Here is a 27,228-nt window from a genome sequence, read left to right as displayed (position 1 = left end):
AAATTACAACTAAAAAGATATTTCTAAAAAAATTGCACTTATAGTTTTTCAAATTTTTTACATGTGAAATTTTTGTTTAATTGTTTAATTGAAATTTTTTCAATAAAAAATTTCTAAAAATTTTGAAATGTCAGCTAACTTCATTTTCATAAAAATATTTATTACTATAAATTATTATAAAATTCCCTAGGAATATTTCCTATGCGCCTGCGCGCTGACTGAATAAATGGAAGTTCACAAAATAAATAAAATAAATACAACACCAATACATTTGTGAGTTTTGTGCGAACTGTCGTGTAAAAGAAAAAAACAAAAAACTCTTCTAGTGAAAGTTTGCAAATAATTCCATTAACTATCTTCACAAATTACTTCAACAGAACATTATTCCAGCAAAATCAATTGTTTACTTTTTAATCAATTTTGTGATCATTAGTTTATCCTTGTGAGTTAACCAAAATTGAAGACATCTTCACGAAGTTTCTAGAAATTACGAGAGAAAGATTCTGGTCCAGGTTGCCAGTATTGAATTAAAAACACGGAGTTAATATCAGTAAATCTTCAGGACACAGGTAAATAACTATACCGTTACACCGAAATAATAATAGCTACTGTTATCATTAAAAACAATTGATTATTCTCGTGCTCTAATTAAAGTGAATCAAGGGATTAGCGTCCATAATTGTATTATTATTTAATTTAAAATTGATTTAGTTTTATAAATTCACAAAAACAATTATTGTCATAGTTAAATTTATAGACATCTGTCAATTTTTTGGATTTTTATAATTAAATTATAAAAAAATTTCACACATATAAATTAAAAAAAAAAATTTTTCAGATGTCAGCTGATTTTAGTATCATTAATTACTGCAATTATAAATGTGAAAAATTATAATTATAGTGTTAACTTATATAAGGTAAAAAACCCAGCTATTGACACTTAAAATTTTATTTTATTTAAAAAAAAACAAATCGACTCTAATAAATAAAAAAATATAATTTTTTAATTATAAATTATGAAAATTAATTTAGCATATATTTAATAATTTTAAAAATTTTATAGCAAATAAATTATGGCAAAAAAAAATTATAAAAAAAAATTGTCACTAAAAATAAATAAAAATATTAATAAATTAAAAATGCAATTTTTTAAAAATAATTTTTCGGTACAAATTTTTTTGTTAAATAAAATTGAAAAATAATAAAGTGACAGCTAACTTTAATATCATTTATAAATTTTAAGATAATTGGTTTTTTGAAAACATTTTATTTGTTTAATTAGAATAAAATTGCAATTTTCTAATAACTAGACCAGTGTCAATAACTGGGTCTTTTACTTTAAATCAACAAAATTAATTCTGACACTGAAATTATAAGACAATTGACAATTTTTTAATTTTTCTTGAAAAATAAACTAGGCCTAAAAAATTATTTAAAAAAAAATTGTATTTATAATTTTTTAAAGCTTCTAAAAATAGAATTTTTTTATTATAATTTATTATTATTAACCCTTCAGTACCCACGTTCTTTTTAGTGTCTCACTTGCACTGCAGCGACATCCTATAAGTTGAATGTTGTTGCGTGAGAAAAATTCTCATAGCGAGGGTACTGAAGGGTTAAAATTATTAATTATTCTATATACATTATACATTACAAAATTATTATAATTATTTAAAAAATTCTAAAAATTATTACAAGTCTCAATTTTAATATAATAATTAATTTTGTTCGTAAATCAGTGTACAAAATTTATTATCACTGTAAAAAATTAAAGATTATATCTAAGTAACTTATTTTTTTTTTTTAGATATTTTTCAATTAAAACCAATTCTATCAAAATGGCAATGCCGACACAATTCCAAGTAATTCATCCTCCAGCTCAGAACCAAATACCCGGAGCACATATGCATACGCCTCCTTCAATATTTGAACATATGATGGGCCAACAAAATGTGCCTCATGAGCCAGGTTCTTGGTCACAGATGCCTCAGATACCACCGATGTACATGCCATGGAGTATTCCGAGTATGCAGCAATCCCAAATAATGAGATTTACTGGAGAAAAACCATCGTTTGTTCCTCCTGCTCCTGCTCCTGTTCCTGCTCCTGTCCATCAAAAGAGAAAACTTGATATTCCTGATATTCCTGAAACGTAAGAAATATTTTTGCAATTCAATATATTTAAAAAAGAGATTAAACTAGAGATTATTTAATTAATTTATTTAATGCTAATCAAAATTTTTTTAATTTTTTTATTTACAGAAGACCAACTAAACAATTTATATCAGAAGAAAAAATGGCAGCGCACTTCAGAAATATGCATATAAGTTCTAATTACAATCCAATACCCTCGTGTTCATCCTCAACAGACTACAATGTTCAGCCATCAACTAGCAGTCAAGTCGACCTGAATGTTGAAAACAGTACATTGAATGTAGAAAATGGTAAAAGTATGCATCCAAGACTGGTGATATCTGAGGAGCTTAGACGAATTCAACAAGAACCGTTAATTCCTACTTCACTGCTGTCTAAATTGTAAGTTTAATTCAAGAAATTTTTATTTTAAACAACTGATACTTTTATACAGAAAAAAAATTTAATTTGCATCAAGAGAAAAATTATTGAACCGAAAAAATAATTTTGAAGAAATTCATTGTCTTGAATCAAGACGAAAAATTCTTGAATTAAGTAAAATTAATTAGTTTAAGGGAGTCTTCTGGTATTTTTTTTTTTTTTTTTTTTTTGCAAAAAATAATTTTTATTCATGCTTGTCAAACAAGCTTATAAATTACTTAAAAAAACTCAATAGATATTATAATTTCTAAGAACCAAAATCAGGATATAGTAGACCAAAAAAATTATGTTTTTCTTATTATTTATTTCAATTTACAACGTTTCGTCAGCTTAATTCTGACTTCATCAGGTAACCTATGTGCCAAAAAATATAATAAAATTAATTAAAACAATTAAACCAACTTATTAAGACAATATCAAAATTAAAATAAATAATACCTTGAAATATTTTTAACAAAAATACATAGTCACATGGTACCAAATATTACGTTTGACATTAAGAAAATACAATATTATAATTAAATAAATAACATATCAAGTTGCCGATATTTGGTAATCAACAATATTACGTTAGTATTAATTATTAATTTAGATGTAAAAAAAAATAGTGTTTAAAAAATACATCTAAATTTTTTGGGAGTCCTCTGGTCTGACGCCCTCATTTTTAAGCATTTTTTGGGATTTTTTGTAAAGACTAATGAAGAGATAGAACTTTGAACTTTTTACCATTTATTTATACATTTTTCAAGAGTATACAGTTAAATTTTTAGCTAAAAACATTCAGTAGAATTAAAGTTATAGTAGTCTGAAGACACTCGCCTCGAAAAAAATTGACACTTACTTCCTCCATGATATCAGCTGATTAGCTAATCTAAAAAAAAAGCCCGGTGGGGTTTTATTTTGTATACTTTAATACGGCAAGTAGACTAAGAACAAAAAAAAAATTTGAAAATTGGATTTTTGACAGACTTTAGAACAAAAAAGTCCGAATTTCATTTTTTTTTTGTAAACTTTTTGATGCAAAAAAAATATAAATTTTCAAAATTTTTTTATTAAGAATTTTTCTACTCGAATCAAGAAAATAAAGTTCTTTAAAATTACTTTCTTGATTCAAGTTAATTTTTTTTTCTGTTTGCCATTACTTATTAATACAGCAAAATTAAAATAAAGCTACTTTAATTGCAGAGAGCGACCGTCCATGGCTTTGGTTCTCTGGGAACCTCCAAGTAAACATCTGAGAACGTTTATCAGCCAAGCCGGAATACAACTGCCGCCTACTAGTGCTAACAATAACGAAGAAGATAACAACAACAATAGTAATAACAATAACAATAATAATAACAATTACAATAATCTTAATCTTAATAATAATAACAACAACAGTCAATCAGTACCGAATTTGAACCAGCCATTGGAACCGGGTAATCCGGAATTAGAACCTATGGATCTTTAAATTTTGATCATCTTCATTTTATTAATCGAAGATTTATATTAAAATATCTAAATGTTGAAGCGCGTTATTTTTATTACTTGTATCAAGTTTATTATATTATTGGTGTAGTTTCTTCTTAATTTTTCATTTTAAATAACTTTATGTTCATTACATACCTGTAATATAGTATCATTGCATTTTTTATTAATACCGCGTATTTTATAATTACATTATTGAATTACTGATAAGTGATTGATTTGTATTAATTATTATCGAGTTGATAAATGATGAGGACGTGAATAATTGGATTAATGAAAAAAGAGAGAAAGAATTGTATGATTTCGACAGTAGAATTATATATCAAAAGTCTGAGTGTGGTTGTTGGAATATTGAATTTTACAAAAAGAAAAGTTAGTGATAAAAAGCTACGATAAGCTATTAGATATTAAATAGATTAGATTTTTATTACGTTCATTGATTAATCAATGGAATATATATTAAACGTTTCCATTATGTATATACAAAAAATGTTTTTTCATTCACAATTTAATGAAATAAAAAAAAAACTATGAAAAAAGTTTGATAATTATATAATTAATCGAAAAATATTTTAAATCTCCAGTAGGCTGATTAGATATTAATTTAAGCACTACAGTTTCTTAAATTAACTTTAGAAGTAATATTTTCTTTAACTGGTTTTAAAATTTCAGTAGTTTCATCATTGAGTATCGTGGCGATTTTATTATCGTTTAACATTGTCAAGTGATTGCCTTCAACAACGTGTACTTGTACTTTTTGACAAGTTATTTTACTGAGACCATAATCCTCTTCGGTGAATTTTATCGATGGTATTGAAGGCTTTAACAATACGATTGACGATCGCAAAGCTGGTAATTTTGAGCTGTCGTAATTTTGCAAAGCAATGAACCGGTTGTAAACTGCAGTGAGAATGCAGCGTACTTCTTCTTGAGGCACTGTCATTACACCAGGTGGTAATTGTTTCATGACTGTATCTAATTTTAATTTCCAAGAGTTGTACTTAGGCAAGACCGTCGCAAGCTGAAATTGGTTGTTTCAATTAATACATTGATCTAAAAAAATTAAAAATTTTAATTATTTGATTAAAATTTCAATATTCTGAAGAAATTTTCTAGAAGCATCATTAATTTTCATGTATGGAAAAAAAAATATTGTTAAAATAACTATTCAACGTATCCTCAAATGACGTTTCTTTAAAATAACAATCCGGTTTTTTTATTTAAGGATTCATTTGTTTCACTTAAGCATACAGAGAATAGCTCTTGTAAATATACACAGTAAAAAATTTTTCGTCTATGTGTAAAGTGTAAAAATTTTTGTGTAGAAAATTACACTCTAGTGTGTAGAATTTCACATTCTCATGTGTTGATTTAATACATTAGAATGTAAAATTAACATTAGTTTGTGTAAAAACAGTCAGTAACACAAATATTTGTGTTAAATTTTACGAAAATTTTTTTACTGTGTATGTAGTTTCGTCAAAACAAACTACTGTTTTGTTAATTTAAGGATCTGCCCTGATAGCTACACAGAAAGAATGGTTCACTTGAACCAAGAAAATATTTTTCTTGCTAATTATTTTCTTGGGCGAAAAAAATTTTTTTTTTTTGACACAAGAAATTTCACTTATTCCAACAAAATTAATTCTCTTGCTTCAAGAAATACGTATCTTGATCCAAGACAATTTATTTAAATCAAGAAAATTTTCTTGTTTTGAGAAAATTTTTCTCTTGCTCCAAAAAATTAAGTTCTTGACAGAAGTAAATTTTCTTGTCTTGAGAAAATTTTTCTCTTGCTCCAAAAAATTAAATATCTCGATAATAAATTTTCATTAATATTTTTATTGACGAATATGTCAAATGGGAAGATCAAATAATATTGAACCATTTTCTTTCATTCAATATGTATAATTGGGTGCTAAAATAATCTAAAATGGGTATCAAATATTCAAGAAAAAAATTTTCTCAAGGTGAGAAAATTTTGTTCTCAGCTGAAGTAGGTGGCGCTGCTTCCCTAAAGTATCTAAAAATCTTGATCCAATATAAAAATTTATTGTATCAAGTATTTATGATAATTTGAATTAAGAAAAATTACTTCCACCAAGAATAGAATTTCAAGAAAAATTTTTACTTCGGCCAAGACAACTTCGGTCTTCCTTCGGGCACCCGAAAATTAACTTGAGCCAAGAATTTTATTCTCCAGTCAAGAAATCTTTTTTTTTTGTGTACCTTAACTCAGGGCCAGTTTTTCAATCCAAGATAAAATTATTATTGCCAGTATATTTATATATATGATATATATAGATATATTTTATCATTGGATAAAATTTTATCCTGGATTGAAAAACTGGCCCTCAAACTTTTATTCAATCTACTGTCGAAATTTGTAGCCAACTTGATGGAAAGAGTTTGCAAACCAAACGGTTTTAGTTAAGTTGTCTGAAAGTTACTCTGTAATTTGACGTAGAGACTTGCAGTGCAAGTATTTTACATAGTCAAGTTGTAGTAAAGCTGAAAGGAAATTTAACTAAAAATTTGGTGTTAACTTGTATTCAAATGAAGACATAGATTTTCGTCAATTTGTTTACAACTGTTGTACCGTATAAAGAATTACCGCAAACTTGATGTTAAGTTAACTGTAACTGCTGAAATCAAACTACTTTTAGACAAAGCGTGGCTATCAGGGTGTATAGTTAAATCAACTAAATGTAACGCGTAAAATAATGATACGGATCGTCATTTTGACTATCCGCTGGATAGCTCAATTGGCTACACAGAATATCTTTGAAAAAAATACGAGTATACGATGCATAGTCAGAATAACGATACGTATCCTTATTCTGACGATATTTATTTTTTTGTGATAGTATTGTTACTAAAGAAGATAATTAACTGCCGAGGGGACGGCAGTACTAACAACAAAAAAATTAAAAATAAAAATGAATCGTTACCTCTTCACTGAGAGTAGGGACTATCATCTCTGCAATACCTACAAGAATATTATACTGCAATTCTTCTTCGCTAGAAGACGGAAACATTTGATCTTTGAAGGTTTTCGTGAAGTCAGGAGATCCGTCAATGAGTATTAATTTACCGGTTAAGCCTTCAGCTTCTAGTTTTCTCACCAATTCAATAGCAATGAGAGATCCAATTGAATATCCAATTATTACAAAGTGCTTGTGATTTTCGTTGTTCTTCAGAACATGCTAAAGAAGGAAAAAATTTAAAGAAAATAATGGCTTAAAATTAAAAAGATCAATCAAAGATAAAACACTTACTGGTAGTAATTGATTTGCGATATCATAAAATGAAACATAGTCGGGATTGGAGTTGTCCAACTGTAAACAGGTTGCTGGTGATTTAATTTTACTGGCAAGATTTGAAAAAACTCCCGCTTGGCCTTCGATACCGGGAATGAAGAATATTCGGGTTCTTCCGGTTTCTTCTTGAGTTTCAAGCTTGACGGCTACGCCGGAGTGCTCTTCTTTCGCTCCCATTAATCGAACATATAATTTTAAACCTGTTAGAACTTCTGTACTGTCGAGGGACTCATTTGTTGGCGTCTTTCCGTGATCTTTCGAGCTCATCTCTATTAACTTAGCAAAATTAAGGCTTCGAATATCTTGAGCTGTTAAGAATATGTCGAACTCGCGTTCTAACGATTGTTTTATTTCGACGGCCATCATTGAATCCATTCCAAGTTCTGCAAGAGATGTGTGGTGGCTGATACTTTTCAGGTTCTTGAGATCCATAATATTGAGCACGGTTTCAACTACATTTAGAGGACCGTTATTACCAGCGCGTTTCTCGGCGACAACCATACTGGAAACTATGGGATGGCTTTGCATGAGGAAGTAATTCAGTTCTTGCAAACATGAGGTTATTCTTTGCTGCAAGGTACCACCGATCACCAGTTCTTTATTGTCTTCTTGCATATCAGCAACTAGTCCAACGTCTCCAACAGCTCCCCACTGGACCGCCAGAGCTGGAAGGCCTTCAGCGACTCGCTTCTCGCAGATTCTCTCCATTACAGAGTTTGACATTCCGTAGTTCGATTGCCCAGCATTACCACGCCCGCAAGAGACTGATGAGAAGACAACAAAGTGTCGAAGTTTTGGGCAGACAATTCTTGAAACTTTATCCAAGACTTTAGTTGTCCAAGCTTTGGCTGTAAAAGACTCCTTGAAAGTATCACGCGTTTGGTTCTCAATCAAACTGTCTTTCAAAACGACTGCGAGATTAAAGATTCCATCAACTGGAGCTAGATTTTCAGCCAGTTTCAATATGTCTTCACACTCTTGATGATTCGCGGAATTTTTTCCAGCTACTATTTCTACTTTAACTCCATACGATTTCCATAAACGTACTCGCATGCGTTGATAACCATTTTTCAGACCAGAACGTGAAGTAAGAACGAGATTACGAGCACCACGAAGTACCAGCCAGTCAGCCAACTCCAGTCCAAATCCGCCCAGACCTCCAAAAATAATGTAACTACGATTCTCTGGGCAATAATAACGAGGCAAAGCTGGCACAATGGTATTCAATAAATTTTTTTCGTCCAGTACTTTGATTAATACTTTGCCTATATGTTTACCAGCACCCATGTATCGAAATGCAGCTTCCAACTTATCTGAGGAGAAAACAGTTCTTGGGAGAGGCTTTATAAAACCTTCATCCAAACCTTTCTGTAAAAGTCCATTCAAAATTTTCTTCACATCACTAGTTGCTTTGAAAAAATTATCAAGTAAAACACCATAAAAACTGATTCCCTTGCGGAATGCAGCCATTCCAATATGAGTATCATTAGCCATATCGAACTTTCCGATTTCTAAGAACCTTCCGCCTTCTGCTAGACACCGTATCGATGCTTGAAGCTTATCCTCAGTCAGCGAATTTAATACAATATCGACGCCGCGTCCATTTGTTCTTTCCAAGATCATTGTTTCAAAACTAGTGTCACGTGAATTTCCAATATGATCTTCCGGAATCTGTGGGAAGTTATCTCGCATAAATTGACGTTTTTCAGGAGTACCAACCGTGGTAAATACTTCACATCCTACGTGAAGTGCGAGAATGATAGCCGCTTGTCCAACACCTCCAGTTCCAGAATGAATCAGAACTTTATCGTTTTTCTTAATTTTGCCTTTGGAAAACATTGCGTAGTATGCTGTTGCATATACACAAGGGACTGTCGCGCTGTCTTCGAGGCTCCAACCTTCTGGAACATACCATGAAAGATCCCGATCAATAACTGCTTTGTTGGTAATCGCTCGAGCTGGCGTTAATCCCATAATTCGTTTCCCATAACGATCCACACCGCTGTACTCAAAACCAATACAACACTCCTCGAGCCATCGATTAGTAGCAATTAATTCAGCGGCAAGTTTACCACTGGTAAACATCACATCACGGAAGTTTATAGCTGAATAAACCACATCGATGAGGTCAGGATGAATGAAATTAGGTCTTATTGGACCTTCAAGCCACGCGAGCGAACTCATGTCTCCTCTTACAAGTTGGTTTGCCCAAGCGTGATACACAGGCTGAGGAGTCACTGCTGATAATTTAAGGTGCCGATAAGATCCCCAGGTATTATTTGGTCTTAGAACATTCATGGTAAGATTCAACTTTAATTGATCAGCGTAAAGCGGTAAAGACGGAGAAAAATCCGGGGCTTGTTCATCTTGAATCAAAACTCCTCGGATCATTTCGCCACCTGGTTCCTGACGTAGACAGTTTACTAATCCAAGCAATCCACTCTCAAAACTCTTTTCGCTGACTAAAACAATGCGATTGTTGTTTTGTTCTTTTTCACCCTTGAATGCAGACTTCAATCCATTCAACCATTCAAATGAATCATTCTTCACATTGATAATTACCATTTTGTGAGATGATTTTGATTGTTTTCTTAAAAGTAAGCAAAGTGAGTCATCAACGACTTTTTCGAAAATCATATCAAGATTATGTTTCTTCGCTACTTCAAAAAGATCAGTAGTATTTTCTCTAGACTCTATAGTCAATACGAATCCTTCGTTTTTGACAGCAGTTAGTAGTTGCGGCAACGACTTATTTTTTTTTTTCAAAAGTCGACGGCCCGATAATATCGTTGCATTGGTTTCTGGAGTCAATTTTTTAACTTCAGTGATATTTATATTGGCAGGCAGTGTGCCTTCTTCGAATGAATTTTCTGTGAGAATATTCAACTCCGGTTGAATGAGAGGAATATCACCGAGCGCTTCTTGGAGGATTGGAGTGAATAAATCTTCAACCGGATATTTTTCATCCGCATCTAAGCTCTCTAAAGTTTTGACTTTTATTCCGTGGTGGTTTTCCAAAACGAGATGAGCTGCTAGGCGTGTAGCTTCATTTAGAGAAATCTCAGCGCAATCTCGATGAGCAATAAATTGGTACGACTCGAGAACAGGTGCACCAGCAGGTTTTCTTCTTGATATTACGCTGGCTCTCAGTCCACGGATCTCCACGCCTCCTGATACGATCAAATCTAATGATTTGTATCGATAAACTGGAAACTCTGTAAAAAAATAAGTTATAATAAGATAAAATTATTAAAGAAATTAAATTTCAATAAATTGCCAAACCTTTAACATCTCCAGGCAGAGTTCGAAATTGATTGAAATGTGCCTTAGTATTGATGACGAGTTTTTGAATTCCCGTCGGAACAAATAATCCTCGTGAGTCCATTTCAAGTATTTGCATCTGCATCATGTTGTCCATAAAAGCGACCCAATTATTGCACCAGGCTATTTTGCCCCGAGTACCGTTAGTCGAAGCACTTTTAATTCCTCGGAAACAGCCACTGTACTGATATCCTCTCAATCTAAGTTCTTTGTAAATATCTTTCTCGGTCATTTCTTCTTCCTCTTCATCCTCCGGAAGCGTTGGGTTCATCATGATCATTGATGGCTCAGTAACAATATGAATAAATCCAGTAACGACAGCAACATCTCCTTCGGCGACCTCGAACCTACCCGTTCCCTGTTGAATCATCAATGTAAGCTCAACGTGTCCTTCTTTGGGAATAGTTGTAGCTCGTAAGAATTTAATATCGTCAAAAACCACCGAAACGTCTGTGTACAACTTTCCAAACATCCGTCCGATCGTATCCCAAACTAGCGCAAGATATCCAGTCGCTGGAACAAGATTTCGTCCGTCAATCACATGGGCTGTCATAAACTCATAGTCCTCATGAATTTTATTTATCTGTATTAACCGTTCCCCAGATTTTAATTTTGTCTGTAATTTGTATAACATGACGTACCAATCTTTAGAGTGGTCCCATTTTAATAATGGAGAGATCATTGGCGTGCTACGTGACACTGGAAATTTTATTTCTGGATAAAGTTTATGTACCTGCGGTTGAAAACCAAGGTTGTAAAGTTTTCCGATTGCTTGAAGAAATACTTCAACATTATCCTTGCTCTTGCGGTTAGTCAAAGCGATATTAATTACTTCAGGCTTAGCCTTTTTCTGAAGGACATCTTGGAAGAGAGGTTGAGGTGCAATTTCTATCATCACAGCATTCTTCGGAATACGAACTATTGCTTCTCTGATTAGTGCCTCATCCAGTAGATGATTGTTTTTCGCAGAAAGATCATAAGAGTAAGCTGTTAAAATCGTCTGTTCAATCGTATAGAAACCATTGGCATAAGCGCAAGCGAGTTCTCCAACAGAGTGTCCTATTATACGTTTAGGAACGATTCCAAGAGAAGTGAGAAGATCAACTAGACCTATTTGGACTGCAGCGATCCCGACATAAGAGTTAACATCATTATCAAACGTTGATTCATTTGGATTTGTTAAAATATCATAGATATCAACTCCGCGAGGTTTCAATACGGCGTCACATTTTTTAATAGCTTGTGCAAAAATCGGAAAACGTAAAAAGGCAGTACCCATAGATGGCCACTGAGACCCTATACCGGATAAGATATACCAGATCGGTCTTTTGAGACCTCGATGTTGCTTAATATCTCTGGTACGGTTCTCCGTAGTTGAACGACGACGCACTATAGTGTAACCTCTGTATAAATGCTCGGAAATACTATCTGCATGGATGTTATGAAGAAGCCTCACATATTCAGCGTCAAGTGGTCTGGTTTCAACCTGGAAAAAAAAAACATTCGATCACTATCTTAATATTCAATAAACAATATTGAGCACTCACATCGTTAAGCAGAACTTCAACAGCTTCTTGAGTTCGACCAGAAACGACAACCAGCCTCGGCAAATCGTCATTTGGAGCTCCTCCGTTGACTTTCTCAATAGGATTTGATTTTAATAAAATGTGAGCATTGGCTCCCCCAAAACCAAAAGAATTGACACCTGCGTATCCACCTTCCCACGGTGTCGGCTCTGTAATAACCTGAAGCCTACCTTCTTCAAGACATTTCACTCCTTTGCATGGTCCGGTATAATGAAGGTTCGGCGCTATTATTCCTGTTTCATTAGCAATCAGAACTTTAGCTATAGAACACATTCCACTCGCTGGCTCAGCATGTCCTAAGTTGGATTTTATGGATCCGACTCTCAACGGAACTTTCCGATCTTTACAAAACACTCTATCGATAGCATTAAGTTCTTCCGGATCACCGACTGCTGTACCAGTTCCATGGGCTTCGAGGTAATTTAAAACACTCGGTGCGATCTCGCATTCATCATAAAATTCTTTAAGAAGCGTACCTTGCATCATGCTTGACGGAAAAGTTATCCCTTGCTCTTTGAACCCATCGCAGTTTGTTTTCCCATGGACTATTGTAGCATAAATGCGCTTCGCATTTTTTGCTTTCTGTAAGAATGCTACACTGACGGTTTCACTTCGTGCGTAACCGTTTGCTTCATTAGTAAATGGCTTGCATCGACCGTCAGTGGACAATACACCTGTAAGTACGATAATTTTATTAACTTAATCAAATAATTCTGATTAATTTTGAAGTATCTTACCAAGCCGTGCAAATAACAAAGATAAATAAGGATTAAGAAGCAAATTAGCTCCGCCTACAAGAGCAGCTTCACATTTTCCGTCTCGAATAGCTCGATAAGCATGTTCCATCGCATAAAGACTCGAGCTACAGGCAGTGTCGACATTATAACTTGGTCCAGTGACTCCCAGCCAGCGTGAAACTCGATTTGCTAGCATTGCTTTGCTGCATCCAAGTATTCCCAGTCCATTTACCTGGTAAAAAAAATGATTTAGTCTCAAAAAATAGTAACTCACCGGGAAGAAATTATATTTACATCTTGATCTTCATAAATCCAGGCGACTTCAGACTCTGAGTAGCAAGCGCTGAAGAACACTCCAGTATTGGTGCCTTTTAAATGTTTCGGGTTAATTCCTGCATCGATAATAGCTTCGTACGAATGCTCCAAAAGCATTCTTCCCATTGGATCCATCGTATGAGCTTCCTTGAAGTGAATACCGAAGAAGTCTGCGTCAAATTTTTCCAGGTTATTTATTTTTCCAAAACCCCTTGGAAGCTCAGGGTGATCTAAAAGGTCATTTAATAAAATATTATTTGTTTTTTATTCTAAAAAATAACTAAATAATTTAATATCAACTTACCCAGATTCCAGCGACGGTCATCTTCAGTTATCAGATCTTTTTTATCAAACAAATTTTCTTTAAAATGTTTCAAGTCATCGGACTCAGGAAATCTTCCAGCGAGACCTGAGATTACGATATCTTCATCTGCAATCTCGATGTTCTGAGCGCAAGGATTGAAGTTCGGAGAGTTTTTCAAAATTTTTGTCTTCATTTTGTTTATTTATTTTTAATAATTAATAAATAAATTTCACTTCAATATATTTCTTCACCTATTTAATATACAAATATAAATCACTTCTTCAATAATCCACTGGTTATTTCTTATTAGCTTCGTGGTAAAAATGTAGTTACTGTTGTTCAGCAGATAGGTGAAGCTGATAAATGATGAAAAACATAGTCTTCACCGGGCTTTTATAAAGTAATTCGGATATTACTTACCCCTCTGCTGACAGGTCAACGGAAAAGTTAAGAATGCACCAAATGTAATCAATACGAAATCACCTGGCTTTCTTTATTGCGCAATATTTAATTTTTACACTTTATTTTTATAACCCAGATTCATTAATTTAAATTTTAACAATTTATAATAATACCCATTTATTATCATCTCATATAATAGTCCACGCGCTGAAAGTAAATTAAATACACCCGAAAAATCTAATTGAATATTCTTCTTTGCAATAACAAAGTCAAAAGTTGCCGGATATTACGCCAATAATTTTGCATTATTATCAATTATTTGTTATTGTAAAATGAGTTATATATAAACATAATTTATTTTTGTTTTCTTACAACTTCTTATATTTTATTACGCATGTATTGATAATTAATTATTTATTATTTATCAAGTAAATAATTAATTTAAAAACATACTATGTAACTAATACAATTTTTCCGATGATACTTAAGTAATTACAATAAAACTTATTAATTAATTTTTAATAATTAATTAATAATAATTAATTAGTATTAATTATTAATTAATTATTAATAATTAATTAATAATTAATTAATAATTAATCATTAATAATTAATTAATTATTAATTATAATTAATTAATAATAATTAATTAATTAATAATAATTAAACTCTACTGTGCAGTGTATTTATCTTCGCCGCAGAAATTGCGCTATCTTCCATAAATTTAGCTTTATGAAAAACTTCTGTTTCTTCAAGCGCTTCGCCATTAATTGCTGTAGCGACAATAGGTTCATCTAGTATCGTTATATGATTACCCTCAACCACGCGAACTTCTACATTCTTGCGAGTAATGCTACCGAGATCGTAATCTTCACTGATAGATTTCAGAGTAGGCTTCGATGGCTTCAGAAGTATAATTGACGAACGTAAAAGCGCCAGGTTTGACGTCTCATAATTTTGCATTGCAATCAAGCGGTTTTAGATCGAAGCACAAATATTACGATGCTCTTCGCGAGATACATTCAAGAACTCATCTGGTATCCTTTGGACAAATGCGTCTATTTTGATGTAGTAACATTTTAATGTAGCAATAATCCAATTATAAATTATTTGAATGATTCAAACCTAAATATTATATCTCTATTAGATAATAATGATATTAAATGGTTTTTTAAAGTGATAATAAATTTTGAATTGTTTTTTTTCATAAAAATAGAAGATTCTCTAAAATGAAGTTAGACAATTTTTGTGGATATTTTAATTTATTTATTTATTAATACTAAACAATTACATTAATTTAATAATTTATATTCATAAAAATCTAGAACCAATAAGGTAAAAGACTTCATTAGTGACACCTCTAAGCCCTATTAGTGGCACTTTTTCTTTCAATAAAAAAATAAAAAATTTTTTTTATCTATAGCTCTTAAAGATTAGAAATAATATATTCATTATAAAAATTAATGATTTCATTAATTGAATAAGTACTAAAATCAAAGAAAGTGTCAGTAATGGGATCCCCGCCACTAATGGACTCCTTTACCCTATATAGTTCAATTAATATAGCAAAGTTTAATGAAATTTATTAAATATATGAGCAATTTTTGACTGAATGTAGTTTCTCATTTCCTACAGACTGGAATAGACTCTAAATTTCTTTTTAGCTTGCTGGAAAGTTTAGAAAATTGAAGCCGCCAAATATGATTCAGAAATTTCAGAAGAAATCCATTTCTTATATTTCTTTTTTGTTTGAAGAAAGAACATGAATATGTTAAAGATATTTCAGATTATTAAGCTTGAAATTATTTTATTTAAGTCCTAATTTATGATTGGAAAGAAATAATTGGTAAAGATGAAATTTAATATAAAAAGTCATTTTATTCAAATTATAATTACTGAAAAACAAATTATTGGCTCTATGTATATATACAATTAATATTTTGACAAAAAATCATTACATAATGATGCTTTTCTAAATATTTGTGATAGGATTATTTTTTATTAATATTAAAGAAGTACAAGTATTACTTTATAAATTATAAACTAAAATTATAAAACGATTAATGAACTAATTGTAACTAATTGAATGAATTAAACTATTTAATCATTAAGATATTTATCTATTGTAATGAGCGTCTGTAATAGGAGCTAGGATTTTTCCGTCTTCCATAATTTTAGCTTTGAAAGCGTCTGCATCTTCCAGAGGTTCACCGTTGATTGCTGTTGCAATTTTAGCTTCATCTAATATCGTTACATGATTACCACCTACGACGTGAATTTCGACGTTTTCACGAGTAACACTACTAAGACCATAATCTGCGTTGACGGATTTAAGAGTTGGCATTGATGGTTTTAGAAGTATAATTGGAGAACGTAAAGGCGCCAGGTTTGAGGTATCGTAATTTTGCAGAGCAATCAATCGGTTATAAACCCCTGCACAAATATTACGCTGCTCTTCCCGAGATACAGTCAATAATTCATCTGGTATCCGTTGGACAAATGCATCTAATTTTTCCTCCAGAGATTTACACTTTTGTAATTCCATGAAGAGCTAAAATAATTTTAGAATTAGTTTTACTGAAGAAAAAAAAATTTTAAGTAAGATTTTTGTGTAGATAAGAAGAAAGTGTGCTACCTCTCCGCTGATTGAAGGCGCGAATAAATCCATGATACCCACGAGAACATTTGTTGCTAGTTCTTCATCGCTGGATGCGGATAGCTGTTGATCTTTAATGGCTTTCATGAGCTCAGGAGAACCATCAATAAGTACCAGCCTACCAATGAATCCTTCAGCTTCTAGTAATCTGGCTAATTCAATTGCTACTGTAGATCCAAATGAATATGCTGCGATTACAAATGTTCTTCGACCATTATTTCTTTTTAAAACGTGCTGAAAAAATTTCATTACAATTTATAAAGGTTATCTTGCATAAATAAGCTAATAACAATAAAAACTTACTGGTAATAATTGTTTTGCCATATCAAAGATGGAAATATATTCAGTGCTGGAGTTATGCAATTGCAAGCAAGTCGCAGGGGATTTAATTTTACTTGCAAGATTGTAGAAAACAGATCCAAACCCTTCAATTCCAGGAATAAGGAATACTTCATTTCTTCCGGCTTCTTCTTTGGTCGGTAATTTCACGCAAGTTTCCGAAAGCTCAACATCTTCTCCTAGTAATCGTATGAATAATTTCATCCCTGTAAGAATTTCAGTATCTCGAGGAGCTGATTGATTCTTGGCTTTCTTCTCGAGATCTTTCGAGTTCATTTCTAACAACTTTGCAAAGTTAAGGCCTCGAATGTCTTGAGCCGTAAGATATACTTCAAACTCTCGCTCTAACGATTGTTTTATTTCAACGGCCATCATTGAATCCATACCAAGTTCCGCGAGAGACGTATGATGGCTGATAGTTTTCAAATCCTTTACACCCATGATATTAAGTACTGTATCAACAATATTAAGAGCTCCAGCTCCACCAGCTCGTTTTTCAGCAACAACCATACTGGAAACTATGGGATGGCTTTGCATGAGGAAGTAATTCAGTTCTTGCAAACATGAGGTTATTCTTTGCTGCAAAGTACCACCGATCACCAGTTCTTTATTGTCTTCTTGCATATCAGCAACTAGTCCAACGTCTCCAACAGCTCCCCACTGGACCGCCAGAGCTGGAAGGCCTTCAGCGACTCGCTTCTCGCAGATTCTCTCCATTACAGAGTTTGACATTCCGTAGTTCGATTGCCCAGCATTACCACGCCCGCAAGAGACTGATGAGAAGACAACAAAGTGTCGAAGTTTTGGGCAGACAATTCTTGAAACTTTATCCAAGACTTTAGTTGTCCAAGCTTTGGCTGTGAAAGACTCCTTGAAAGTATCACGCGTTTGGTTCTCAATCAAACTGTCTTTCAAAACGACTGCGAGATTAAAGATTCCATCAACTGGAGCTAGATTTTCAGCCAGTTTCAATATGTCTTCACACTCTTGATGATTCGCGGGATTTTTTCCAGCTACTATTTCTACTTTAACTCCATACGATTCCCACAAACGTACTCGCATGCGTTGATAACCATTTTTCAGACCAGAACGTGAAGTAAGAACGAGATTACGAGCACCACGAAGTACCAGCCAGTCAGCCAACTCCAGTCCAAATCCGCCCAGACCTCCAAAAATAATGTAACTACGATTTTCAAAGCAATGATAACGAGGCAATCCAGGTATTAATGTATTTTGAAGGTCATTTTCATCAAGTACCTTTACTATAACTTTGCCAATGTGTTTACCAGCGGCCATATAACGGTAAGCAGCTTCTAGCTTCTCTTTCGGAAAGACAGTTCGCGTTAAAGGCTTTATAATACCGCTGTCTAATCCTTTCTGCAGGAAATCTCTCAGTTTTCTCTTACGTTCTACAGAAGCGTTAAATACAGGATCCAAAAGTACTCCATGGAAACTGATCTCTTTCAAGAACATTGCCATACCAATCGGCGTGTTATTGACCATATCAAACTTTCCTATCTCCAAGAACTGACCACAGTTTCCTAGACACCGTAGCGATGCCTGAAGCTTATCATCAGCCAGCGAATTTAAAACAATATCAACACCACGTCCATTTGTTCTTTCCAAAATCATTGTTTCAAAACTAGTATCACGTGAATTTCCAATATGATCTTCCGGAATTTGCGGGAAATTATCCCGAATAAACTTCCGCTTTTCAGGAGTACCAACAGTCGTGAAAACTTCACAGCCTTCATTTAACGCCAGAGTAATGGCTGCTTGTCCAGTTCCTCCGGATCCAGAGTGGATCAAAATTTTGTGGCCTTTCTTCATCTTACCGAAGGTATACAGAGCAATGTAGACAGTAGCATAGACACAAGGGACTGTAGCTGCGTCTTCAAGCGTCCAACCATTAGGAACGTACCACGAGAGGTTCCGATCGATAACAATTTTGTTTGTAAGAGCTCGTGATGGAATTATTCCCATTACTTTTTTTCCACATCGATCTATACCGCTGTACTCAAAACCGATACAGCACTCTTCTAAAGCCCGGTTGGTCGCGACTATTTCTGCAGCGAGCTTACCAGTGGCCAGCATAATATCCCGGAAATTAATTGCCGAGTAAACGACGTCGACAAGATCAGGATGTTCGAAGCCAGGTTGGATAGGTCCTTCGAGCCACTGGAATGAACTCATGTCTCCTCTTACGAGCTGGTTACCCCAGGCGTGATGAACGGGCCGAGGAACTACTGCTGGAAGTTGAAGGTGTCGGTAAGAGCCCCAAGTGTTGTTTGGTCGGAGAACATTCAGGGCAAGGTCTAGTTTCATTTGATTCGCGTAAAGTGGCAAAGATAGAGAAAAGTCTGGGGCTTTTTCGTCTTGAATTAAAACACCCCGGATTATTTCACCGCCTGGCTCCTTTCTTAAACAATTAACCAATCCCAAAAGTCCGCTTTCAAAGCTTTTTTCGCTTACCAAAATTACGCGGCTGTGACTCAGCTCTCCTTCTTTTTCTCTCTCAAGAATTAACTTCAATTCATCGATCCAATTGAATGAATTGCTGTCAATGGTTACAATTATTGATTTCTTCGGCAGCTTGTCTTGTTTCCGCAAAAGTAAACATAGAGAACTACCGACGACTTTTTCTACAAGAATATCCAGATAGTGTCGCTTAGCAGCAGTGGAGAAGTCACTACTCTTACTAGATTCAAGGGTTAAAATAAACCCACCGTCTTTAAGAGAAAATAACAGCTGAGAAAGAGAATTGGCTTTTTCTGTACTCAAAAGATCACGACCAGTCAAAATCATAGCATTGGCATCCGGTGGCAATTTTTTCGCTTCAGTAACATTTATATTTTGGGGCAGTTTGTCTTCTTCGAATGAATTTTCTGTAAGAATATTTAAATCCGCTTGAATAAGAGGAATATCCCCGAGTACTTCTTGAAAAATTGGGGTGAACAAATCTTCAACTGGGTATTTTTCATTTGCTTCCAAACTTTCTAATGTTTTAACTTTTATTCCTTGGTGGTTTTCCAAAGCTAGATGAACTGCTGCACGTATGACTTGTTGGAGAGACATCTCGGCGCGATCTCGATGAGCGATGAATTGATATGACTCAAGGACTGGTTCACCAGCGGGTTTTCTTCTTGATATTACGCTGGCTTTCAGACCACGGATCTCTACTCCTCCTGCTACTATCAAACCTAAAGTTTTGTTTCTATAGACCGGAAACTCTGCAAAAGAATAATTATTAATCACCAACAAATTTAAACATTGAAAACTTAATTAAATTAAATTAATGAAGAATAAATTTTAAAAAAATTCAATAGGAATTATATAATAGTCATTTCTTTCTTAAAGAAAATCAATCTCAAACTATATATATTATAAAATATATAATGTAAAATAAGATAGTAAATTTTTTAAACTTTAAATTTAAACTTCTTCAAAAACCTGACAAAAAATTTACTATCACTAACAAATATTTAAAATTGTGAAAAAGCAACAATTTAAATCAAGATCTTTTTGAAAATACCAAATAAAACTTAAAAAAACCCATTTTATCATATAAAAAATTTCCTTATTCTATTAATTATATAGACAATAATAAGAATGAAAAAAAAAAAAACATGAAAAATAATTTTTTTTACTGCAAAATTAAAGAACCTAATTGGCTACTTCCTACTAAAAGAGTGTAAAAATTTTCTGAATTCTTATTCCTTTCCTTCTCACCTCACCAAGAAAATTTTCCTTTAAAAGTTTATTAATATTTACTTATTTAATTTTTATGTTTACCTACTCGAGTAATTATAAAGGGATTAATGCAATCCGAATATGTATTTAATTTTTTTTTAGTTATCTTGTCATCACAAAAACAATTTTAAGAACAATTACTTGTAAAGATTATTAACCCTGTTAATAGCTACGGCTGTTGGGTTTGGTTGTTTATAAATAAATAAATAAATATCTTATCTTATTAATAAAAAAAGACATAAAGGATCTATAAAAGCAAACATAGTCTTCGGAATTTTAATCTAAAGTTGCAATTTTGATGTCACACTAGTACAATACCCATCGGAAAAGAATGTTAGGACGAAAAATTTTAGTGATTAAAAAATAATAAAATTTATTATCAAACCTTTAACATCATCCGGCATAGCCCGAATTTGATTTAAATGCGTCTTGGTATCAATAACAAGCTTCTGAATACTCGTAGGAACAAACAATCCCCGTGAGTCCATTTCAAGTATTTGCATCTGCAGCATATTGTCCATAAAAGCGACCCAATTATTTATCCAGGCTATTTTCCCCCTCATTCCGCTTGTTGAAGCGCTCTTAATCCCTCTAAAAGACCCACTGTAATGATACCCTCTCAACCTAAGTTCCTTATAAACATCCTTAGCAGTCATTTCTTCTTTTTCATCATCTTCTGGAGGGGGTGGATTCAGCTTAGCAAGCGCCGGCTTGTTAGTGTAATGAACATACCCAGTAACAACAGCAGCACCTCCTTCAACAACCTCAAACCTGCCAGTACCCTTCTGGATCATCAGAGTAATTTCAACAATTCCCTCCTTGGGGATAGTCGTAGCTCGAAGAAATTTAACATCATCAAAAATTACAGAAACTTCAGTATACAATTCTCCTTTCATCATCCCAATTGTTTCCCAAACAAGTGCCAGGTATCCAGTAGCAGGTAGCAAATTTCTTCCGTCAATAACATGACCCGACATGTACTCATAGTCTTCATCGCTCAAAGTCACTTCAACCGTTCTTTCTCCTGAAGTTATCTTCTCCTGCATTCTGTAAGACGTCACGTACCAGTCGTCAGAGTGTTCCCATTTTATCAGCGGTGAAATCATCGGAGTTCCTCGAGAAACTGGGAATTTAATATCCGGATAAAGATTAGCGATCTGCGGAAGATAACCAACGTCGTAGATTTTTCCTATCGCCTGGAGGAAAACTTCAACGTTGTCCTTGTGACCGCGTTGAGTAAGAGGAATATTAGTAACGCTGGGACTCAAAGATCTCCTCAAAATAGCCTGGAGCAACCCGTGAGGAGCAATTTCAATTGTAACCGCGTCTTTGGGAATTAAATTAGCGGTTTCTTCAAACAAAACAGCGTTCAAAAGATTGTTGGTGTGGTATTCAGCTGAAGACAAGCGAGCTTGAGGCGTAGTCCATTGACTGCGTGGCACCGAGGTGCTCAGCCACTTGGGACTCCTGGGTTTAGGGTCGGGGATGACTTCCTTCAAATATTTCAGCAACTTGGGCCCAGCTTCGGCGATGTAGCGGCTGTGATACGCGATGTTGCTGCAAGGAACTTCTCGAGCAAAGATTTTGTTCGCTTGGAGCTTGGCTACGAAGGCTTTCATTGACTCCGCGGGTCCACTGATGGTCGAGCTCTCGGGTCCGTTGTGGCAAGCGACCTCGATGTCTGGAGGACAGAGATCCTTGACGTCTTCGTAGCCCAGTCCTACAGCTGCCATTGATCCGAAGATAGTCTTGGTCTCAATTGAAGCTAAGCCACGAGAATAAGCAGCCAGGACCATTTGCTCGGCGGTGAAGCAGCCGTCGGCGTAAGCACAACCGAGCTCTCCTACGGAGTGGCCGATTATACGATCAGGAACGATGCCGAGAGAAGTGAGAAGATCTACGAGGCCTATCTGGACAGCAGCGATTCCCACAAAAGAGTTTAGGATATTGTCGAAGGTTGATTTGTTTGGATTCGTTAGAATGTCGTAGATATCAACCCCGCGGGGTTTTAATACAGCGTCGCATTTTTTAATTGCTTGAGCGAAAACTGGAAACCGGAGAAGCGCTGTTCCCATACCAGGCCACTGAGACCCCATGCCTGAGAAGACGAACCAGATGGGTCGTTTAGCACCTGGGTAGTGCTCGATGTCTCTGATGCGGTTTTCTTTGGTAGTATGGCGGCTTAGTATTGTGTAGCCTCTATATAAATGCCCAGGAATGTCTTCCGTGTAGACGTCTTGAAGAAGTCGGACGTATTCGACGTCAATTGGTCTGCTTTCGACCTAAAAGAAAAAGGAAGATTATTTTAATTACTACACTAGAAAAGTTAGCAAGATAAAAATTCTTGAATTGTTGAAAAGTTGTCCTTTTTCAAGGTTTCTTATAATTCTCACCAATAGTTAATTTATGATGATAAGTATTTAGGCTGCATTCGAGAATGTTCTATCTCTAGATACATAATTAAGAAATGACCTTGTATCTCGTGAACTATTGACATTTTTAAAGATATAAGCTCATTCCGATGTTACACTCATCGAGACCTTTCATTTTAGTACCCACATCATTTTTTCATATATTTATATATATATATATATATATATATATATATATATATATATATGAAAAATATATCAAAATGCATGTAAGTACTCAAATGAAAGCTCTTGATGAGTGGAACATCGGGATGAGCTTATATCTTTAAAAACGTCAATAATTAAGAAATGACATTTAATCTTGTTATCTAATGATATTTTTAAAGATATAAGCTCATCCCGATGATACACTCATCGAGACCTTTCATTTGAGTACCCACATCAATTTTTCATATATTTTATATATTTATATATATTACATATATGTATATATGAAAAATATATCAAAATGCATGTGGGTACTCAAATGAAAGCTCTTGATGAGTGTAACATCGGGATGAGCTTATATTTTTAAAAACGTTAATAGTTAAGAAATTACGTTGAATCTTGTCGTCTAATGATATTTTTAAAGATATAAGCTCATCCCGATGTTACACTCATCGAGACCTTTCATTTGAGTACCCACATCAATTTTTCATATATTTTATATATTTATATATATTACATATATGTATATATGAAAAATATATCAAAATGCATGTGGGTACTCAAATGAAAGCTCTTGATGAGTGTAACATCGGGATGAGCTTATATCTTTAAAAACGTCAATATTTAAAAAATTACAGTGCAATTTAACAAAATTCATTTTTTAATAAATCAAAATTTTATTATTTATAGTTCACAAGTCACGGCAGTCACATAGTGACTGCAAGGTTGCTAGTATTTAATAATTATTATAAGTACTCACATCATTAAGTAGAGCTTCAATAGCTTCTTCAGTTCGGCCAGAAACGACAACCAGCCTCGGCAAATCGTCATTAGGAGCACCTTCGTTGATTTTATCAATAGGATTTGATTTAAGTAAAATATGAGCATTGGCTCCACCAAAACCAAAGGAACTCACGCCTACATATCCGCCTTCCCAGGGTGTTGGATCTGTTATTACTTTGACTCTGCCTTCCTCCAGAGCTTTCACTCCTTCACGCGGTCGATTATAATGGAGATTCGGAGGTATGATTCCCGTTTCATTGGCAATCACAACTTTAGCGATGGAACACATTCCACTTGCTGGCTCAGCGTGTCCTAAGTTAGACTTTATGGATCCAATTCTCAGCGGCTCTGTGCGCCCGGGACAAAAAACAATGTCGATCGCATTAACTTCCTCTGGATCACCGACTTTGGTGCCAGTTCCGTGAGCTTCTATGTAATTGACGATGCTCGGTGGGATTTTACATTCTTCGTAAAAGTCGTGGAGAAGCACGCTCTGCATAGCGCTTGACGGAAAAGTAATCCCTTGCTCTTTGAATCCATCGCAGTTGGTTTTCCCGTGAATTATTGTTGCGTAAATACGTTTAGCGTCTTTAGCTTTCTGCAAGAAAGCTATACTGACAGTTTCACTTCGAGTGTAACCGTTGGCATCTGCATCAAATGATTTGCAACGACCATCCGCTGACAGGACACCTATAGAATTTTTTTTATAATCAATTTGAAGAATAATTATAATTTTTTTTTTTTTTTCAAAAATTGAAGAACGCTAAAAAAATATTTTTTAAAAACTGCACTTGTAGTTTTTTAAATCTTCTACATGTGAAATTTTTATTTTTTTTTCAATAATTTTTTTTTATAAAAAAAATCATAAAAATTATTAGATGTATTCTAATTTAATTTTCATGAAGAATATATGTCTGTTTTTTTTTTTTTCTTAAGTTAGTAACAAAGTAATGATATGAAATTAAAGTTAACAATCACTCGACCATTTTTAATTTTATTTAGCAAACAAATTTATTCCAAAAAATTATTTTTAGAAAATTGCATTCTTAATTTTTTAAAATTTCTTCATGTCAATTTTTTTCCATAATTTATTTTTTACAAAAATGATCAAATATCTGCTAAATTCATTTTTGTAGCAATGATGCTGAAATGAAGGGACATATGATGATTTCTAGAATTTTTTTCAAAAAATAATTTCTTACAAAAAATTCTACTCATAGAATTGTTAAAAAAATTTTGATACTGAAGTTAACTGTCATGTGATGATTTTTAGGATTTTATTCAACAAAAAAATTATTATGAAAAATTCTACTTGTAGATGTCAAAAAATTATTGTTATAATTCTTAGATGTAATTTATTTGTTGTAAAAGTCCAAAAAATTACAGATGTCTACTAACTTCAGTTTCATAAAAAATCATTGTTGTAATTTTTTTTTTAAATATTTTCTTAGCAATAATTTATTTGTTGTAAAAATAAAAAAAAAAGACAAATCTCAGCTAACTTCTGTTTGACAACAAAGTATCTTACCAAGACGAGAAAATTGAAGAGATACATAAGGATGAAGACACAAATTAGCTCCTCCAACAAGAGCAGCGTCACACTGTCCATTCCGAATCGCCCTGTAAGCATGTTCCATTGCAAAGAGACTCGAACTGCAAGCAGAATCGACGGTGTAACTCGGACCAGTCACTCCTAACCAGTAAGACATACGGTTGGCAAGCATAGCTCTACTGCATCCAGTTATTCCAAATCCATTCACCTGGTAGAAAATATAAATTATTAAATTGAATTCAATTATATTTATTATTTACCAAAATTACCTGAAGTTTTTCATAAAACCAAGTTTTTTCAGACTCTGAAAAGCAAGCGCCGATGAAAACACCCGTTTTAGTACCACGCAGGTGCCTTGGATTGACACCAGCGTCGACAATTGCTTCAAAAGCATGCTCCATCAACATTCTGCACATCGGATCCATGGTATGAGCCTGCTTGAAATGAACTCCGAAAAATAAAGCGTCAAATTTACCCACGTTGTTTATTTTTCCAGTACGTTGCGGAATTTCAGGGTGATCTGTAAAATTTAGATAATTAAAAAGTGAAGAATATAATTTATAGTTATATAATTATGTATAATATAATTATTCTATATATGAAGAATATAATTTGATTATATCATAATTATAATATAATATAATTGTAAGTAACAATTTACTCACCTAATTTCCAACGACGGTCATCATCAGTAACAAGATCAACTTTATTAAACAAATTTTCTTGAAAATGCTGCATATTATCAGACTCCGGAAATCTTCCGGCGATGCCAGAGATTACGATTTCTTCACCGGAATCCATCATGCGTTGAGAGCAAGGGTCGAAGCTCATTGAGCTCTCTGGTGGGTTTTTATCTTTCATTTTTTTGTTTGTTAGATAAAACAAATTTCACTGAAGAAAAAAAAACACTTGTGTCTCTGACACTCAAATCACTATTAAAAAAATTTTAAATTAAGTGTCACTTTTTTATTTCACATTAATTTATTTGAAATAAGGATAAGGATGTGTTCTGATGGGTATGATTATTATTGGAATAAAAATCGGTGATCCTTCCAAAAGAACTGGCTAATATTGCACAAAGGGTGACTTGAGATTGTGAAGAAGAAAGAGGTGGTTGGGTTTTTATAACAGCGGTTGCTCCCACTTGGTAGTTACAGGTCAACAGGATTGTTTGATTTACACTAAATTATTTAAATATGTTTATTTAATTTATAAGTAACCTTTGGAGCTCTGTGCATATAATTTATTAGCATTTAACATTGTAAAATCAAACTTTAATTTATGGGTATTATACATTCAACAAATTTGTAAATTTACAAAACTACTTATGTCTAATGATTCATTTTATTGAGTCAATTAATGAGCGATAGATAGATAATTTAATCTATTGCTCAATAAATTATGTTAATTTGCATGTCTCGACTTGTTAAACAAGTATTAATGCAAAAATTAAAAATATTTAGACATAAATATTTTTTTTGAAGAGTATTAAATAATTAAAATTATTTTATTAAGGTAGTACTACCGTTACCGTAGTAGA

The 27,228-nt window shown here is 33.4% G+C and overlaps 3 protein-coding genes across 5 annotated transcripts; 1 reads left to right on the top strand and 2 right to left on the bottom strand.

The window, feature by feature from the left end:
* Nucleotides 1-228: 228 nt before the first annotated feature.
* Nucleotides 229-4,405, top strand: LOC123261642 (putative uncharacterized protein DDB_G0291608). 3 transcript variants are annotated; one of them, XM_044723340.1, is made up of 4 exons: nt 229-569; nt 1,808-2,152; nt 2,263-2,535; nt 3,748-4,405. In XM_044723340.1, the coding sequence occupies exons 2-4, from the start codon at nt 1,839-1,841 to the stop codon at nt 4,025-4,027; spliced, it is 867 nt and encodes a 288-aa protein (XP_044579275.1). In that variant the 5' UTR covers nt 229-569; nt 1,808-1,838; the 3' UTR covers nt 4,028-4,405. The 3 variants fall into 3 exon arrangements, with proteins under 3 accessions (XP_044579275.1, XP_044579277.1, XP_044579276.1); XM_044723342.1 differs by having other exon boundaries at nt 235-569; nt 3,760-4,405; XM_044723341.1 differs by lacking the exon at nt 229-569 and adding an exon at nt 607-665.
* A 240-nt stretch (nt 4,406-4,645) lies between these two features.
* On the bottom strand, nt 4,646-13,843 carry LOC123261644 (fatty acid synthase-like). Its single transcript, XM_044723344.1, has 8 exons — nt 13,628-13,843; nt 13,303-13,553; nt 13,009-13,240; nt 12,233-12,945; nt 10,647-12,171; nt 7,323-10,579; nt 6,996-7,250; nt 4,646-5,065 (listed from the first exon to the last, which is right to left on the bottom strand). Exons 1-8 carry the CDS (start codon nt 13,818-13,820, stop codon nt 4,649-4,651), a joined length of 6,843 nt encoding a protein of 2,280 aa, XP_044579279.1. The 5' UTR covers nt 13,821-13,843; the 3' UTR covers nt 4,646-4,648.
* A 2,234-nt stretch (nt 13,844-16,077) lies between these two features.
* On the bottom strand, nt 16,078-26,766 carry LOC123261635 (fatty acid synthase). The gene is made up of 8 exons (XM_044723330.1): nt 26,354-26,766; nt 25,958-26,208; nt 25,665-25,896; nt 24,114-24,826; nt 21,160-23,056; nt 16,989-20,254; nt 16,665-16,919; nt 16,078-16,580 (listed from the first exon to the last, which is right to left on the bottom strand). The coding sequence occupies exons 1-8, from the start codon at nt 26,547-26,549 to the stop codon at nt 16,146-16,148; spliced, it is 7,245 nt and encodes a 2,414-aa protein (XP_044579265.1). The 5' UTR covers nt 26,550-26,766; the 3' UTR covers nt 16,078-16,145.
* Between the last annotated feature and the right edge of the window lie 462 nt (nt 26,767-27,228).

Source organism: Cotesia glomerata, linkage group LG3, assembly GCF_020080835.1.
Source record: "Cotesia glomerata isolate CgM1 linkage group LG3, MPM_Cglom_v2.3, whole genome shotgun sequence".
Taxonomy (NCBI): domain Eukaryota; kingdom Metazoa; phylum Arthropoda; class Insecta; order Hymenoptera; family Braconidae; genus Cotesia; species Cotesia glomerata.
The sequence above is the reverse complement of the archived record's forward strand: the minus strand, read 5'-3'. Positions and strand labels throughout refer to the sequence as shown.